The following is an 18,045-nucleotide window of genomic DNA, read 5'->3' as shown; positions in this document are numbered from 1 at the left end:
AATAGACTTGTAATTGTATATAAATTTAGAAGTTTAGAAGTAAACTTAAAATTCAATACCTTTAGCTGCAGGATCCTTATCCACTCCAGATGACCGTCCAATCAGCTCCTCACCACGACGTTTAAGAGCTTCAAAAGACGGCTGAAGTTTTTCGAGCTCCATGGCAATATTTTTATTCTCATTGATGTGCTCTCTGATCTTCTCAACCTCGGCGGGTATTGATGGAGGCATCCGCATCCGATCAGCAATGTGTTCCAGAGACTCTAGCATTGGATCGATTTTATCATGGAACTAAACGGACCATAAATAAAAGGAGAAGTTGTTGGCATTGCCTGAGAATTTTCTCAGAATTACCCTTTATTTAAAACAATGTCTGTGTAGCAGAAATCCAGTAAAGCAATGAGCAGCCTCATTTTACAGATAATTTTCAGTAAAATGCATTGGCCTAGAAATTGGGTTGGGGCGCCAAAGTGGCGCAAAAGTCGCCTGAGCGCAGGATTTAGCGCAGCGATCGGAGTAATTCCGATCGGCAGAAATTCAGTTTCAGTGCCGCTCGAGGGACACGGGGCAACTCTCGAGGCGCTCCACGCCCCTCTTAGGGCGCTGAAACTGATTATTGCAGCGCAACGTGCCGCAGCGCCACACGCTGCGGTACTGCAGGCCTTCCTCCCACTGTTAAGGGGGAGGTGCCTGCAACAGCGCGATCCCCGCTCGCGAGTGCCAGCAAATGAGCCCGGCACCAAGGAGAAGTGCCGGGCTCTCTGGAAACAGCTGGCAATGCCGCGGGGGGGGGGGGGGGGTTAGGAGGCCGGGGACGGAGGTGCTGGCAGGCGGCCGCTTCCCGCACCTCCACCTTAACTTGCGCCACTGCCGGCACAGTAAGGCCCCGTGAACCGGGCGCGGGTAGCGAGCGGCGCAACTGCGGCGTTCGCTACCAAATATTGCGAACGGGGCACTGCGCACACCGATGACGTCATCAGTGGCGGCGCAGCGCAAAAGCCTAACGCCACCATTAGCGCCCCTACTGAATATCGCGGGAGACGCAGCCAGTGGCGCTACAGCCACTGACTGCCTCTTTAGGCGCTACTCACCCAATTTCTCCCCCATTGTGTATAGAATGCAAGTAAAATCTGTTCTTACATTATAATTTATTAGTAACTAATTTGTTGACTGAAAAGTCCACTTTATTGGATAAGGCGAATACACCCAGATTTTCATATGAATTTCTGTGCAATTCTTAATCTTTTTTAATACACATGAGACTAGTAGAATGGAAAAATACAGAAATACTGACACTCTAAATTAAACAAAACACAGGCTATAATAATAAAGTCACACATTTCGCACCAAGTGCAATTCCACATTTGTATTTGGAGTAAGGGGAAGTTATTTTGTGTAAACTAAACAGTCTTGTCATTTTATATTTTTTCAGGCATTTTCACTAATGTTAAACCCAAGACTATATAAAGATTTGACTTTTGAGATTAATAAAATTGCGCTGATGTTACAACCAGTGGTTGAGATTCACTTTCAAGGTTGAATTACTCTCTTCTTGGGCAATCTACAAACAAATTAAATTCAGTACGGAAAATTCCATTCTTAGGCAGTACTATAAAATTAGGATTAAAAGAAACACAAAAAATTAGCATCAGTAAATACATATACAATGAAACATAATTTAGCTCATGTAATAATGCAAATGCTTGAATTTTTTGTTCATATTTTTGCAAGTTATCAAACCAAATTGTAGTGTGGAAAACTACCAATAATCACTTAATATGCTGCACTTTAACTGTTTATTTCAATTTGTAAATTAATGGCCCTGATTCTGCAGTGCCGATGATGGCATACGCTGTCGTCAGCTTTGTAAAAGGCCCCGTAAGTTCCGGGTTTCTGCATGCGCTAGGCATGTGCGAAAACCTAGAACTTGCGATCTGTCAAGGCGAACCATGACAGATTTACTGCATGGCCTCAAAAATCACTTTCGCTGGCACAGGTTTGGGCTATTTGCCCAACTACTGCCCAACAAATGCCCATGAAACCCTTACGCCTGGGAAAAGCAGGCGTAGGGCCTGCTTTCACCAGTGTAAGGGGCAATATAAATTTTAAATAAAAAATATAAAAATAAAAAAATCAAACTAATTTTAAATGTTTGTGCATGTAAATTCTGACCCAGATTAAAATGCTTAAAATTAATTTTTCAAAAAATTTAAGTTTTATTGTAAACGCTTCATTGAAGGGACTTTTATTTAAATTGGAAAATGAAAACATTTATTTTTTATTTCAGTTGCATAAATTATTTAATTATTTGGGGATCCTCATATGTTTATGGGGATCCCGTTCGTAAATGGAATCCCCATAAGCATATGAAGAATCCTCCTTTCTGATTGGAAGACCTGGCCCACATGATCCCAGGGACGCTTCCGAACCACTGCGTCCCTGGGATCTGTGGGCCTTTGCGCAGGCATATGCCTGCAGACACAGGTCCCAAAGTCTCCGAAGCCCGGGAGCCTGAAGATAGGTGCGGATTTTTATTTTTTATTTTTTTTTAATTGGGTCGGAGGCAAACTCTGGAGGTATGCCTCTGACCACAAATTCCGGCCCAATGTTTTTACTCACTTATCTCACATGGAGATTAAAACAAATGTATTTGATTAACTAGTCACAATAGTAGTTGAAGAAATCCCCTAGATGAAGCCAATCTTTTTGAAATGTGTGACAAATTATGGATATTTTACTTAAAACCAAACATCCCAAAGGTTAAAAATGCTGAATTACACCTTAAATGATGCCTATCAATTTAAATGACCTATTCCATAGATTGCTATCGCAAGAGCAGCAGAACAAGCAATCAATATAGCTGGGACTCAACTTAGGGCCTCATCAACGTCACAAACAATAAGGGAGCCATGAACGATTTATATATACATATAAAATTTTGAACATTATAGCTCCATTATGTCATGCATCAGAATGTAGGCTGGGTTTGTAATGGCTCGGTAACATAGTAGTCTTGAAAACTTTTCTTTCACCCAGAGGTCTGGGCTCAAATCAAGCCCAGATGGTTGGGAGGAAACTCTACTTTCTCATATGGCTGTGGAGGTCTTAACTTAAATCAATTTGAGGAGATCTCAACCATGTTATAAGTGGACAGATGCCCATAATTCAACACTAACTGGACAATCACACTCAGACAGGCTATCGTGTGAGAAGTGGAAATGGAACGGTTATACTGGTTCAGTAGACTGCGCTTTTTTGAGGTTGGACTCAAGCCTATCATTAGGGCAGTTAAGAGAGAGGCATTTCAACCTAATCGGGACAGTGTATTAGAATCAAAAAGAAAAAAATCTCAATAATGACAAAATTCACTGAATATTAAAAATACTGGAAATTCATTTTAATGAGAATGCCTGTTCTCGAGTACAGTGCTTCCGAAGAAATAGATCAATTTACCATGGTCAGAGCAACCCATCTTATCTGGTAAAATTTAGCAAAGTCGAACCCACTATCCGTTAAATAATAAGTGACCTTTCAGAGTACCCATGAATATAAATTGTACAGGGGTTGTTCTTTACCTCTGTCAACGTTATCTGGTAACCAACTTTAGCGACAGACACACCCACACAGAAAATAAAACAGAAAAGCAACCCTAAAGCGTGACAGCATCGAGTGTCCAAGGAGCTTTGCTTACCTCAGCATTCTAATGAACGGATGTGATGAACACAAAAATTAAACACAACGTAGCAGGAGATGTCGACAAATAAACATTTAATTCCACGAGGTGAGCGGAATGGAAAACAAATGACAGGTTAGTATGAGGAAACTGTGATGGGTTAACACAAGGGAATGCACCAAGCAAGACAAACATGGAAGGGATACACTTTACAAACATGACCTGCGTTACGCCGTGGTGTTTTTGTAAAACTGGAAAGTATGTGTGTCATAATATTCTTTTAATTCTGCTGTACTGGCTCCTTCCCCCTATTTGCTTCCATTGCTACTAATTCCTGGCTAGAACACCATGTCAAACAGAACTATGGATAGCTTTATCATCAACACTACTGACGAATGGACTAGCCAGTAAGCATGTATCAATAGCCATTATATAAAGAGGTGTACCCACCCAAAGGAGAAAATGGACAACCCAATCCCATTCTTAGTCATTTCATTACAGTATGGTAAAATACCATGTGACTTGCGAAAGGAGGAGTTCTTCACATATATGGTTGCTAACTTGAAATACTTCAAGCACTCTCATCAAAAAATCATCTTTTGGCTGGTCAGTTGGTCATTCACTGCTCATCCACCCCATCTTACTTTATTACTGTCTCTGATGGTTCTAAAATCAGCCACATAGGAGCAATAGCGCTAGCAGTAGAGTGCACTTCTCACTCTCAAAGAGCAGCATTGATGTTGGCCAAGGAGATGCCTGTGGTCCAGACTAGCCAGCACTCAGCCAAAGCAGAAATTATACTATGATGAAGTGACAGCAGTGGGGAACTAAAAGAACAAAAAGTAAGGAGATTCCTTTTTAATAAACAAATAAAACAGCCATCAAAAAATCCCCATGCAAATCTATACAGCTAGGCTCATACCTGAGCAGACTGTGAAATTGCTTCATCCAACGCCAAAGCCCGCTGTCTTGCATCCTGTTTTATTTTAGTATAAAGTGCTTCAGCAGTGGTATATTTCTCATGAACCATTTTGCCCTCATCAGGATTCAATGCCATCAACTGAGGGCCAATCTTCATCAGTTTATCGATATGAGGCTTGTGTTCAGAGATTGATTCACGAAGTTGCTGTTATAAAAAAAATACAGATCTCAAAGTGTGGAAGAAGGTCTAAATACATTCTGGTCTAAGATTACACCTTTTGCATAATATGAAGCAAAACGGCTAAAGGGCAAGTTCAGCACTCCTATGCACCCAGAAGGGAGCCACACACAAAGGGAGTTTGGGTCAGAACAGGGCTATAATACTGCAGCTCTGATTCTCTGACCTGCACTGTCTTCAAGCATGGATTCCTGCTGGGAGCACTGAATTTCCCTTTTTATGTTGTTTTATACAAATATTATTCCACATATTTTGCATAACACAAATCTGATTAATGAACCTGCAATTCCACTTTCACAACCAGAATGTTTATGTCTGTTCTGAAACACTATGCCCTCCTCTCCCCTTTATTGGCAAACGAGAATAGCATACACAGTAGGTACACACAGACAACATACGCCGTGTCCCCCTCATCTCCTGTTGGTTTTTTTTCAATCCCACATGGTCTACTGGTGCCAATGGAGAATCTGGTCACCTGAAGTATATCAGAGGCATGCATACACAATAGTCTTCAAGTGAACAGACCAACCTACACTGCCCTTTTATCCTTACCCGCATTTCTTCCTGTTGTAGTTTCAGGATCTCATGGTCAACGGCTGGTGGTGGGAGCTGCGATATCAGAGTTCTGGTCTCATCAAGCCACGGGCACAGCTCCTCGTATGTTTCCCAGAACTGGTTAATCAGGACCTGAGCCCGCTCCAACTGGGAGTATCTTTCAGTGTTCATCTGACTGACTGTCTCATACTGCTGCTGCAACAAGTCCATCTTTGCCTATGTGGATGTGTGTGTATAGATGTACATAATTTAGGCTCTGGCATACAGTCATTAAACTCCATTATTATAAAAAAAATTAGATTAAACATTATTAGATAGGTGGTAAATAGTTTGTTACTGATAAATTATAACACATCAGCACTATGACAGAACCTATTTTCCAACATCAGAGGCCTTGGTTGACAAATTTACATGGTTGATCAAGAGCTTTCTCACAAATGGTTATGGTCTGTAAGTAATGATAAATTTTATAGATGAAAAATAAATATATAAATTCACAATTTCGTTTTCTGAGAAAGCCTAGTAAGCCTTTAGGCATAATTTGTAAACAAACATCCATTCTACAGTTGTGGCAGGCCATCTTCAGAAGTACAGAAACAATACCTGCAACATAGTCTTCTGCTCATCTCCGCAGGTACTCAGGATTTCTTCTTGGGTGTTTATCAACTCATCTATAGAGTCCTTGTGTCGTATGATGTCTATTGAAAAGGCCTAAAAGTTATCAGAGAAAAATACTTAAAACGTGGAATAAGCAACTCTGCTACAAGCTCTCTAGTGCCAAATATTGTATATGGTCTGTAATCGCATATAGTCCCCATCTTCGAGATAGCTCAGATCACTAATTTTTATTTTGTTATGTTAACTTGATGGATACAAAGTCATGGATGATTGGACCTGAGTTACAGTCATAAAAATAAATCAAAAGCCAGAAAATTGGAACGTGCCATGCAAATGTGAATTGCAGCATTCGTTGCTGCCTACTTTGGTCAAACAGGAGGTAAACTGCCATCCTCCTGTTATTATAGTTTGCAAATGGCTATATATTGAAAATAAATTTCAGACTTCAGTCCTTTATATAAGAGCTATTGAATGGGAACGTAAGTATCCAAGCTGGATTTGACTGTTGTAAAAAAAATCAAACACCCATTGCACATACATAAGATTTTGATGAACTCAGTTTGACCATAGCCAAAGGGTAAAAGATCAGCAGTCAACACCCCCTTCTCCATAACATGAAGTGCCCTGTGTGCACTACTAATACACACTGGCACACTATGGAGGGATAAAGGGAAAAGATAAATCGTCCACAGTCTGCCACAAACAGATCCTCAAATAGTGAATGCACCTGATTATGACAACTTAAATACTAGCAGCAGAATCTGATTTTAGGTTTAATCCTGATTTATTAATCTACCATTGAAACAGGCACTGAGGCTCATTAATGAAAAGTTGCCTCACTATCCATTACAGAATTCAGACTAAACTGAAATGGGAGACAATCTCAGACCATCAGTTCCTTTTTTTCCCCCCCTCTCACGTTCGTTTTGTGCTGAGCTGAATCTTAAAAATGTGGAAGGAAAGAGGAACAACTACTATCTGGGAGCTGTGAATGAAATGGAAGGAATTAAACTGCATTAGCAGAGATGTTACATTACATAATTTTCTTTTTCTTTATAATTACTATTAATGTTTCCTGGTTGTTTCTTTTTGTCTTGGTCAAGACACTCTGATTGCCATGACCTTTTTCCCCCCCTCGAGAGTTATGGCTTTTGACTGAAGGGAAAAAATAGTTGAGTAAAAACAGTAATTAAGAGGCAAGAAAGTGAACAACATAATAAAAGCTCCTTTTCAAAAGGTTATTTATAGGACATGCAGCAAATAAAACTACATTGTGAAATGCAGAGACAGTTTGGGACAAATGCTTTGTGTAATAAAGTGCAATATTTGTTTCAAGGATACCTGTATAATAAGTGGATTATATCAGATACGAGTACTGCACCACATCACACACATTATTCCTACCTTCTGCACCTGTAGTTGAGCTGTTGTCTGATCTTGTTCCAGCCTTATTGGACCCAAGGCTGTCAACTTTCGCATGGTTTCTGCCACCCAGGTAAGCTCGGAATCAGCGGCCTGCTCATACTAGCAGAAAGGAGAAGCAGCACGGAACATTAAGGAAACAAAGCAGACACACAGCTGTACACACAAACACACAGACAGGAACGATGCAGAGCTGCAATCGGAACACAGGTAGTGCCAGAAAAATCACAGTGACTAAAGTCACTCTGACCCTCAATTAAACAATGTAATAATCATTGCTTATGGTAGCTTCACAACTTTTTCTAACAGTACAAAAGTCCATAGCAGCACTGTGATAAATTATGGACTTGTTCAGTGCAGTTGTAATACACAGTAATATACTGTTAGATTTTGTTCAATATTTTTACTAGATGCAGGGAAGGTTCATTAAATTTACCAACTGATGTGTTTTTAATTTATTGATTTAGAAAAAATAATGCAAATTAACTAATTTAACAAAAATGAAATGTGAAAAATCAAAAATCACTGTCTTGTGCATACTGACACCAACTGTTTTGAATTGCAGACCAGAAGAATATATTTATTGGCACTCAAAACCTGTTTAATAAAACACATTTGAATGCTGTTTTACTGTGTTAACCTTTGACATCACCAAAAAGGTGTGATTTTGATTTCCAGTGAAGGCAAGTGGGAAAGGATAGAGGAAATATTCAGCAACACTACAAAATTGTCCAAGAATTTAACCGTCTCCTATGTAGCAGCTTCTTAAACAAGATTTTCCTGGGTCTCAGAATATACTGAGCTCATTCAGCACGCAGCAATGTGAACAGTAATTATTATTTTTTTTGTAGATTTTTGGTCTCTGCCTCAACTACTCCATGATGCAAAGCATTCCATGCCCTAAAAACAGTCTGCTTAAAGACATTTATTCTACCTTTTCTCCTCAATCCCAGTGAGGATTTTTTTTTACATTGGTGACCAGAGGAAACAGTCTTTCCTTATTCACCCTATCAAAACCATTCACAATTTAAAAAATCTTTATTAAGTCTTGTCTTTGCGGCTCCAGTGGAAATAGTCCCAATATTTAAAGTCTCTCCTCATAATTACAGTTTCTCATCCCAAGTATTGTTCTGGATAAGATCAAGAATTCACTAAAAGGGTTTTATGCTTTAGTTTATTAAAGGCCACCATTTATCCATAGGAGGTTCAGTAAACAACTCATTACTTGTTACCTAGTGTAAATCTACACTTCAAGAAGCAACTTAAAGCATGTGAGGAGAAAAGACCATTTGGCGCATTGAGCCAGTTCACTCCACACACCATATGCAACATGGTCTCTATCAAGTACTTATCATGAGGGAAGTTTCAATAAATTTTCTCCCAATCCCTCTCAAGATAATTAAGTGAAACTGTACAATATTTATCCAAACTGTACAATATTTAGCCAATCAACTATCCATCTCTGCATTCAACTGTATTATATTACAGGTCTCAGCAGTTCAAGATATGCTGTATACGAAAAATGTTTTGATCATTCTTATCCTTATACCAACTCAACATTTATTCAACCTACTCCTTTAGGGAGTTAACTAACATTAAGTGCTTTTGTGGAGAATCTGTTCCCCATAAGTACTACTCTGAGAATGACAACTTCAGATCTCTAGTTTGACTGAACTTGAAGCTTGCTTGAAGTAATCATGCTATGCTCATAATTTACACTAAATAGCCTGCTCACATCTAAAGGCCTGGTCTACGTATGAGTGTATAATAGCGTCACGCATAAATGTACTTTCTTGTGAATCCAATTGAGAAAACAAGAGTTGAGAAGGGAGTTGTCAGCTGTCCACACTGGCCCACGTTCATCCATGTTGAATAGGAGAGGGTTAAAACCTTTTTCAGGGCACATTTGATATTGCAAAATCAAACAGTGACAATTAAAAGTAAGGGTTATTTAACATTTTTTTGCATGATGCCAAAAATTGTAGGGAGATTGCATCAGATATTTGTGAATAATTAGAATGGATTTTAATAGTTGCCAAATAACCCCTACCCTTGCTACAGCACAAAGATCTGCTCCACTGGTACCGTTAAAAATGTAGCAAGTGGCGTTACCCTCCATGAGGGACACTGCATGGCAAATTCACCATTAAAGCACTGCAAAAATTAGGCACATTTTGGAATCCATATTACATTCTGCAACAGCTTAAAAATGTTTTTATTTCAATCCTGTAAACATTTTCAAACATACAGAGGAGAGTGCAAGGACTGAAGTTTATTTGATGTGGTTCTTCAGGCGGAAAACATGAAGTTTAATCGGGGAGAAGTTTGCAATTGAAAAATCAAAAAGCTCATGAAAAGATGACAACACGAAAACCATAGCCAGGTTTAACCCTTTGAGTGCTGAATTTTTTAATAGCATCCCGTGCGCCATGTTTCCCATTTATATTTAACAGACCTAATCTGTAGATTACTAGTCATGTGCAAAATTGCACTTGAAAACAAGAGGAAAAACTGGAAAGAATTATCAATACCTTCGCATGCTAATTATTTTAAAATAAATTTTTTGAGATGCAAAAAAAAAACTCAGTCCTTAAAGGGTTAAACAATACAACAATAAAGAGCTTCTAACAAATAAATATGGTGAAGCCCACTTTACAGCAACTAAGTTATAGGCAAGCAGTTATTTATTTGAGTAGTGAAGTGTGCCAAGTGCTAGTTTATGACCAGTGAGTTAGGATCACATAAATCACCTGATTTATATAAATCAAACACTCACGCAGTGTAAACAGAGTATATATAAATCAGTGGTGGTTTACAAATATTAGGCCACATATGACTGATACTTATGAATAACTGTTTAGAAACATGCTCAAATGTGCAAATATGTACAGGACTTAAAGTACTGAACAAAACCACATTTGGGAAAATCCACCGCACCATCCTTTGAATTTCATGTTACTAACTCCTCCCAACATAAAACTGACAATATCTACCACAGACATAATAGTTAAATAGTGTTTAAGCCTTTCTTTCACAAATACTGTACTGCAAAGATAGTTTGAATCAATCCACTGGATTTAAGTCATAGTGGGTTTGACAACCACCAATTGGCACCTGCTTTCCCAATATGAAAACAGACAGTGGCCTAGATTTGCTGATAATAATGCTGATGATAACTTAATCATTTTAAATAGGTTACCATCAGCATTATGGTTGGAAAAAACTAGACTAATATAATCTTTACAAATAATTAAGTTACTGCTTTCAACTGTAATGCTCATTCAGATGGAAATAATATATTTGATGTAATTTTCAAAATCATTCCATCTCATTGTACCATCTATTGGACGACTGTGACAGCAGAGAAAACACTAAATCAGGTGGAGTTAAATTGTAAGAAGGGCTTTTTTTTTTTTTTAAGTAGGCTGCATTGGTCAGGTTCTGGAGATCCTCCAACTCATGAAACTTGACTGTCATTTGGGCCATCTTGTTGGGCTGTACCATTCTTGAAATTCTGCAAACCATTGTAAAGTAGGAACTCTTCCCGAACACTTAGATGTACTTTTGAGCAAGGAAACTGCAATGCAATGAATTTTTGCACCATGCATCACACAAACATCCAGTTTTTCCCCATAGTGTTACTGCAATGGTCACAGAACCCACACCGCCATATATTTCCAGAAAATTGATGCACATGCACACACAAAAAAAGACAACTTTAAAACAATCATATGGATTAACAAGCTGTTCTGTAGTTACTTTTCTTAGGGTGTGGGGAAGTAGTCTCTGGTTGCTATGGATAGTGACATCACAACAACTTGCACTTATGCAGTGCATTTAACAAAGAAAAATGTCCCACGGCGCTTCACAGAGGTGCAAGGAAAACAGACACCAAGCCAAAGAGGGAGAAATTAGGATGGGTGAAAATTATTAATAAAGAGGTGGGTTATAAGAACTGTCTTAAAAGGATGACAGGCCAGGAGAGCAGTGAAGTAACTGAGTCCAGAAGACTCGAATAAGGGATTCAGCAACGGATGGATTGAGGTAGAAGAAGTGCGCGATATTGCAAAGTTGGAAGTCGGCAATATTTGTAAGAGAGGATATGGGGTCGGAAGGTCAGCTCAGGGTCAAACACATTCTTTTCGAATGCATTTACAGGAAACTCTCGTTTAAACAGCACCTAAATATCCGGAATGCTCTATTAACCGGCAAAATTCTCGCTCTGAAAACAACACCTCAATAACCGGCAATGTTGCCGAGTCCGAGTCTCCTGCGGTGGCCGAGTTAGTCAGTGGGGGTAGTTCTCCAACTGCCACTACTCGGCTTCTTGGCGCTGTCGGGAGTCGGAACACCTCAAAACCCCTGTAACAGGAGTCGGACTCTCCCGCGCTGCCGGTAGTCTCTTCTGATCTGCCATTTTACAGGGGTACTGTGTCTCCTACGCTGCTGGTAGTCATTGCATTGCATTACCCTCAACTGGCAGTACTGTACTTAATCAAGCATCTTCCACCATCCATTTAACACAACACTCTGTAGGTGAGTACCCAATTACTGTATACTGCACATTTCTTGATTTTTTAAATTTTCTTTGTTAAAAATAGCCTCGGTAGATAACCCTCTCCGTCATCCGGAATTTTTGATAAACCGGCAACACGCCGGTCCAGTCGGTGCCGGATAAAAAAGAGTTTCCTGTATAATGTCATTACACACGGCACATGGCACAATTTTTCACTCTGGATGCTCATGATCATGTTAGAATACTAATAGCTTACAAGACCTAGAGTAGGCAGGTTATTGTTCGCACTGACACACTAAAAGGTAAAGAGCTGTTTTTAAATCCATTTTCTCCTCTTCCTTGGATTTCTTCATGTTGCAATTAATTTCTGGCTGAGGGAGGGTGCAATCTGCTCCCAAGCCCTCGCCAAAGCCACTCTGATAGCAGTCATTAGGTACAAAGGAGTACTCTCCTTTTGACTTTTTTATTCCCATGGAGAAGCCCCTGGCCTCACTTACTGCCTTTCCACATTATTACTGCTGAGATTGGCAGCTCAACTTGTAGAAGCCTCCGGCCAGAATCTTCATCCCACTACTCTATAAAACAGTGTTCTAGGGATTAGGGCACAATTAACTTAATTTACAAGTTTACAGTAAAGATCTTAATAGGAGTGACATTGTCCAGTGTCTGTATTGTCCAATGTCTAGCCACTGAAACTGGTTAATGCACATCTGCTACAACAGAAGTGTTCAAGTATCTCATCTTTGTGGGCTACTTAGGTGCATACCATTTTTCCCATGTGCCATATATAAATGTTAAATTAGTGTTCCCATCAATTTGCACATATATCAAGTTGCTGATACGAACAAATTTTGGTGTTGTGATGTAGGATTTATCCACCAATGATGCAACAGCACTAAGAACACACCTACAAAATTCTAATAGGACAAACAGGACAAATGAGTAAAAAATACAAGAGCAAGTGGAAAGGAGTTGCCTGGACTTCATGGGCCAGACCTCCGAGGTTCATGGGCTATACAGGTTCTAATTTGCTCTTCAGGCATTATTGCTATGATAAATGTTAGCTTAAAATCCCTGTTCAGGTTTGTCTCCACACTTGGTGTTTGTAGTATTCAGTAGGGCAATTTCACTTACTTAGCCTTTGGAACATCTGGATACTCATACTTTGCAGGCTAGAACTGTTGCAAAAACATTTCTATGTATGTTTCTAAGATAATCTACCTGTTGTGACCTCTGAATGGCAGCATCTATTGCTTCGACCTTCTGTGTGACAGTGTCGCTGACTGTTTTGTATCGCTCATTGGCTTCTGCCACCTGTCGATCCAGACCCTCTCGCGCTCGCCATGGCACCAGTTCCAGTAATGCATTGCTCACTTCATTAATTGTGTCCAGGACCAGCCTGTATTCCATCACTTCCTTCTTTAACTCCTGAATATTAAGCATATGAGTTTAATATTCAGTTAAGCAAAACAGATTGTAGTATTTAATTGAACATGTCAGATTACAAGAACAAGAGAGTGTGGATATATTATCCCATTTTCCTTCCTCCGAGAGCTCACTTACACCGATTCTGAATGTCTGACTGCTCTGCTTACCTTCTGTCTCTCATGAACCTGTGGAATCTGTTCTCCAACTGGTGACTGTGGAGTGCTTGCAGCAAGCTCAGCCTCCACAGAATCAAGCCAGCCACACAGTTCTTCATTAAAGGCCTGGAATTTTGTGGCAAGTTGCAGAACCTGCTCCAATGTTTTCAGTGCTCTGGAACTGGAAGAAGTAAGTTCTGCATAACGGCTCTTAATACCATCCAACTTCTCCTGAATTATTATCACCTCTTCACCTGAGGAAACAAATATCAGTGAACAAAATATTGGGTAGTTACACACAAAGAAATAGGAATATGTTAATATTCAATGAACTGAACAAAATACTTTTAAAGATTCATCATTGTTAATGCTAACTCAGTCTTAATACTAATCACACTGTCAATACTCTAATGGATGAAACAGACATCTAAATATACATTAAACATTTCTAAGCAGCAGTAAATGTACCAATATGTTGCAACAGCAGGTAATACACTACAAAAATCTTTCAATTCAAAAAAAAAAGTTGCTCTGGCAATCCACTCAAAAAAAAGAAAATCTCCAGTTTGAAGCACTGTAAAATCTCAGCTACAAATACCTGATGGTGAATTGTGCACAGACACAAGCTCAACTTAATTTGCTGGACTCCCTGCATACCATTTGATAGCTCAAAAATCCATTTATCTAACTTATTGACTCCAAAGTGTTTGAAGTCTACTTCTTTTGAATTAATTAAATATTTACAAAGTAGTCTGCTGGTATAACACATCAACAACTACACCGGTAAATACATATCACGTTACCCAATAGAGTTTAAATAAACATCCATGAATCCAAAAGAGGAGTTAATAATAGTTGATGAATGTATAGCAATGGTAATATTTAGTCAATACAAATAACTAAGATCTCCAATGTAAAAACACATAACATGATTTAAAAAATATATATTTTAGCAGCATGTTTCTATTTATTTGATGATATTTTGCTTTACTTGGGTGATTGCACTAGGAAGTGAGTATCTCTTTTAAACCACAGAAATATTAGTGGGAACAAAAAAATGACTGGTAATGGCATGGCAATGACCTAAGTCAGATTACAGTATCATTTCAACATATTTTCTTGTTATATTAACTATACAAATACCGAGGATTTTTTTTTTTTTTTTTAAAAAGAGAACATATTTCCAGTGTTAATAGTATGATGATCAGTAAAGTGATAAATATATGGCTAGCTTTACTTGTGGAGATTCAAATCATATCACACTGCTGGTAATATTGTATCCTCTGTATTTTAAGTCTCTGTTATAAAAGGATTCCAGGACAAAGAACAGCAGAATAATCAATTATTTCATGAGTGAGGAGTACATAACTTGAGTTATGATTGTCTTTACAAATAGAAAGTATTGGATGCTGTTCCTGATTATATATTCTGGTTCTACAACATGTGGTGATAAATCTATTTTTAAGAAGATTCAATATAAGCATGGCGGGAACTTTAATATTCTCCATTATGTCATGTGAGCTTTTCAATAAAATAATCAGAGTTCCAACCTATAAAATCAGGCTACATCTGTGACTTGTTAGAAAGAAACTAAAGTGAATCAAGAGACTGCATCTCAAAACCAACCAACCACTTACAGTACATGGCATGTATTTGCACTATATCCATTTTGCACATTTCCCCCCTGGAGCGTTGTGTGTTTGATTTATTACAAATAGCCTAGTTGTTCTGCAAAGTCAGGACAAAGTGATTGAATGTGGGAACTAGTGGTAAAACTTTCCATTTTAAAAAATTTCAGATGACGACTAGAAATTGATAAAAACATGTAGTGCACGGTCTTGGACTAATACAATTTCTCACCTTGCTCTTAACCTTTGTGCTAGTACATCAAAATTATATGCGAGAGAACGAGAGCTTTGTTTTTAATATAGAAAACTGGTTTGTTCACCAATGGACTAATGACAATTCAAGACAAGAAAAGGAGCAAAGTAAAACTGATCAGTTGGGTTCTTTCCCACATCACTCAAGCACATTTAAGGTTGGCAGACAAGAGAAATAGTATTGATCGCACCCACGCAAACTTTTATCAAGAGGATAATAGCACGGGTTGAGGCGAGGAAAAGCAAAAACGAAATTTTTGTTGTGGCAATATAAAGCATTAATAATAAAACAGCATTATAATTAAGTTAAGCCAACGTAGTCTTGGCTTGCACTGCATTAAACAGACAGGAAACCTCTGAAACAAAAGCAACAATGTGTAGGCTTCTTTGTGGATTGGACTGCAGAAAGCTGTAGCTCTGTGATAACTAAGAGGAAGGCAGGTGACCAAGAACTGATGAAAGTTAGAATGCATTTGAAAAGCAGAATTGAACACCAGCGGTTTAAAAAAAAACTCTAAAGCAGTACAGTAGCATTCCTTTATCACATTTGGAAACACTTCACAAATCAACACATTCTATTTTCTTCAGCACACTAATAATAGAGATGCTACTTGTCTCATGGGTTTAGATGAGGAATCTGTGAAGAAAACAAGAGATTGGCTGTAAACCTGAATGGCCCATGTTTAAAAATGTTTTAGATATTCTCTTATCTGTTCTGGCATAAGGTGATGGTAAGAATGTCAACCAATTAGGAACAGCAGGATGGCACAGTGCAGCTGTGCCCCAAAGTGGGAGTAACCAAGATCACGCCCACAATTCCCACAAAGTAAGTTCCCAATTTCAGTTTTATCATTCGAGAATGCAATACAGAACCTTGGGAAGAAGAAAAAAAATTGTACCAGCGATCACTTCTGCCGCTGTTGCACATCTCCTAGCAGTCAGTTCAAGAGAGAAAGACTGGAAGTAGGCTGTCCACCTGCACTATTGGATGGAGATCATCAAGCAATCAAAAACAAAACATACAACTTCTATAAAATAGAAATGTATATCCTGCATCCATAAAAACCTTAGAACTTCAGTCCCCAATGTGATAGATAAGGGCCAACTTTTTAAAAAAAGCCCTTACTCAAAAATTGTTGTTAAACCTGGAGTACAATTTTTTTTTTTTAAACTCTCATTCTGTTGCAGAATATTAATCAACATGTTTTTAGAGAGTGCATATTTTAACTCATTCACTACTAAGGATAGGATTGGGCTTTGTTCCAACTGCAATTCTTGATGCCAGGAAGCTGGCAGATGGTGTCTTTATGCACTGTGCACAATGGATGTTGGGCTTTAATAAGTGACAACACAATGGCAACATGGAATAAATGAATTCAAACGCTTGATTAAAGTTTACATCTTAGAACTGAAAAAATCTTTGGTCATTTATTGTGCAACTTCCCTCACGCTAGAGTCCAGTATCTGCTGGTCTTATTAAAACATTCCTAGCAGATCAATACCAAAAACACAAAATAAATAAGTTTAGAGTGTTTCTGAACTGTTACCTGTAGTTTGTTTAAGAAGGGCCTGCCCATTTTTAATGGCTTGATCTACATTCTTCTTCCGGGATATAATGTCATCATTCAGAGCCTACAAAGAAATCATTGCAGCTGCTTAATAAAAGGATGGTGAGGTTTCTACGGAAACATCATTCCTGCTTCTCATGACTCTAATGCTAAGGGATTCAAAAAGGACCGAATCTGAATCACAGCCAAATGCAAGTAAACTTACAGAGCAGCTGCTTTTACTAGTGCTGAGAATGACTGTGAAACGAGCAGTGATTCCTCAGAACCTCTCCTTATAATATGCATTTATACATATTCCTCAACTCTAGTTACATCACAAAATTATTTTTGGTCAGCATTAACCTATAAGTGGGTTATAGCATAGTTTTATGAATTATGTTGCTTTATAAGCCACATATGTGTGAAATTTAAGTACATGAATCAAATAGATGACATTCAAAATGAAATTTAAAAAAGTGCAATTAGCAAAACAGCCAAAAATAAGATAGATTTTTTTTTTTTTTTTTAGAAAATCCAATTTATCCACAGAGTTAAACCAAAATATTGAATGTCTAAGGATTCACTTCTCAAATCTTGCTATTAAAATATGAAGCATCTGCTTTTCTTTAACCTTATTACACTATTTTACTGTAAATGTTCACAGCATTATTGGACTAAATGCTTATTTCAAATGTGTTTACAACCTTACCTTAGATTGGTAAATGCATTTGTGCTGGTCTTTAGCATGCAACAACTAAATTGCCAAAATATGAATCATCAAAACAGAACTAACTTCTAACCATGACATTCCTTTTTAAATCAAATAAAACAGATCCATAAAATGGTCAGGGAGGCATCATTATTGTAGCATTTTTGTCTCCATCTTAAATACTTAAATTTTTGGCCACATGAATGTGATTTAATATTTCAGTCTACTTTATTGTATTTTAAAACATTTATAAACGATGCAATGTGTCAAGACAAATGGGGAAACCTAGAATTATAGGATAAGAAGAATCAACATAAATTCAGCAATAAAACTAAAGGCAAATATTCAGGATTTTAATAAGTAAAGCATTATTTGTAAGTATT

At 38.1% G+C, this 18,045-nt stretch overlaps 1 protein-coding gene across 22 annotated transcripts in view; it reads right to left on the bottom strand.

Moving 5' to 3' along the window:
- Positions 1 to 18,045, bottom strand: part of macf1a (microtubule actin crosslinking factor 1a) — a 628,388-nt gene that overhangs the window by 70,276 nt on the left and 540,067 nt on the right. For 21 of the 22 annotated variants that reach the window (XM_085962506.1, XM_085962516.1, XM_085962528.1 and 18 more), the window contains 8 exons: positions 16,954 to 17,038; positions 13,539 to 13,780; positions 13,165 to 13,371; positions 7,410 to 7,529; positions 5,991 to 6,098; positions 5,385 to 5,603; positions 4,596 to 4,799; positions 60 to 291 (listed from right to left, as the gene is read on the bottom strand). In XM_085962506.1, the coding sequence (XP_085818632.1) occupies positions 60 to 291; positions 4,596 to 4,799; positions 5,385 to 5,603; positions 5,991 to 6,098; positions 7,410 to 7,529; positions 13,165 to 13,371; positions 13,539 to 13,780; positions 16,954 to 17,038 (1,417 nt within the window). The remainder of the gene's footprint in view (positions 1 to 59; positions 292 to 4,595; positions 4,800 to 5,384; positions 5,604 to 5,990; positions 6,099 to 7,409; positions 7,530 to 13,164; positions 13,372 to 13,538; positions 13,781 to 16,953; positions 17,039 to 18,045) is intronic. The other variant, XM_085962518.1, reaches the window with a different exon arrangement.

The sequence above is a fragment of the Somniosus microcephalus genome, chromosome 20 (assembly GCF_052327205.1).
Source record: "Somniosus microcephalus isolate GS21.2 chromosome 20, FLI_Smic_1.0, whole genome shotgun sequence".
NCBI classification, from domain to species: domain Eukaryota; kingdom Metazoa; phylum Chordata; class Chondrichthyes; order Squaliformes; family Somniosidae; genus Somniosus; species Somniosus microcephalus.
This window is presented reverse-complemented; position numbering and strand designations above follow the sequence as displayed.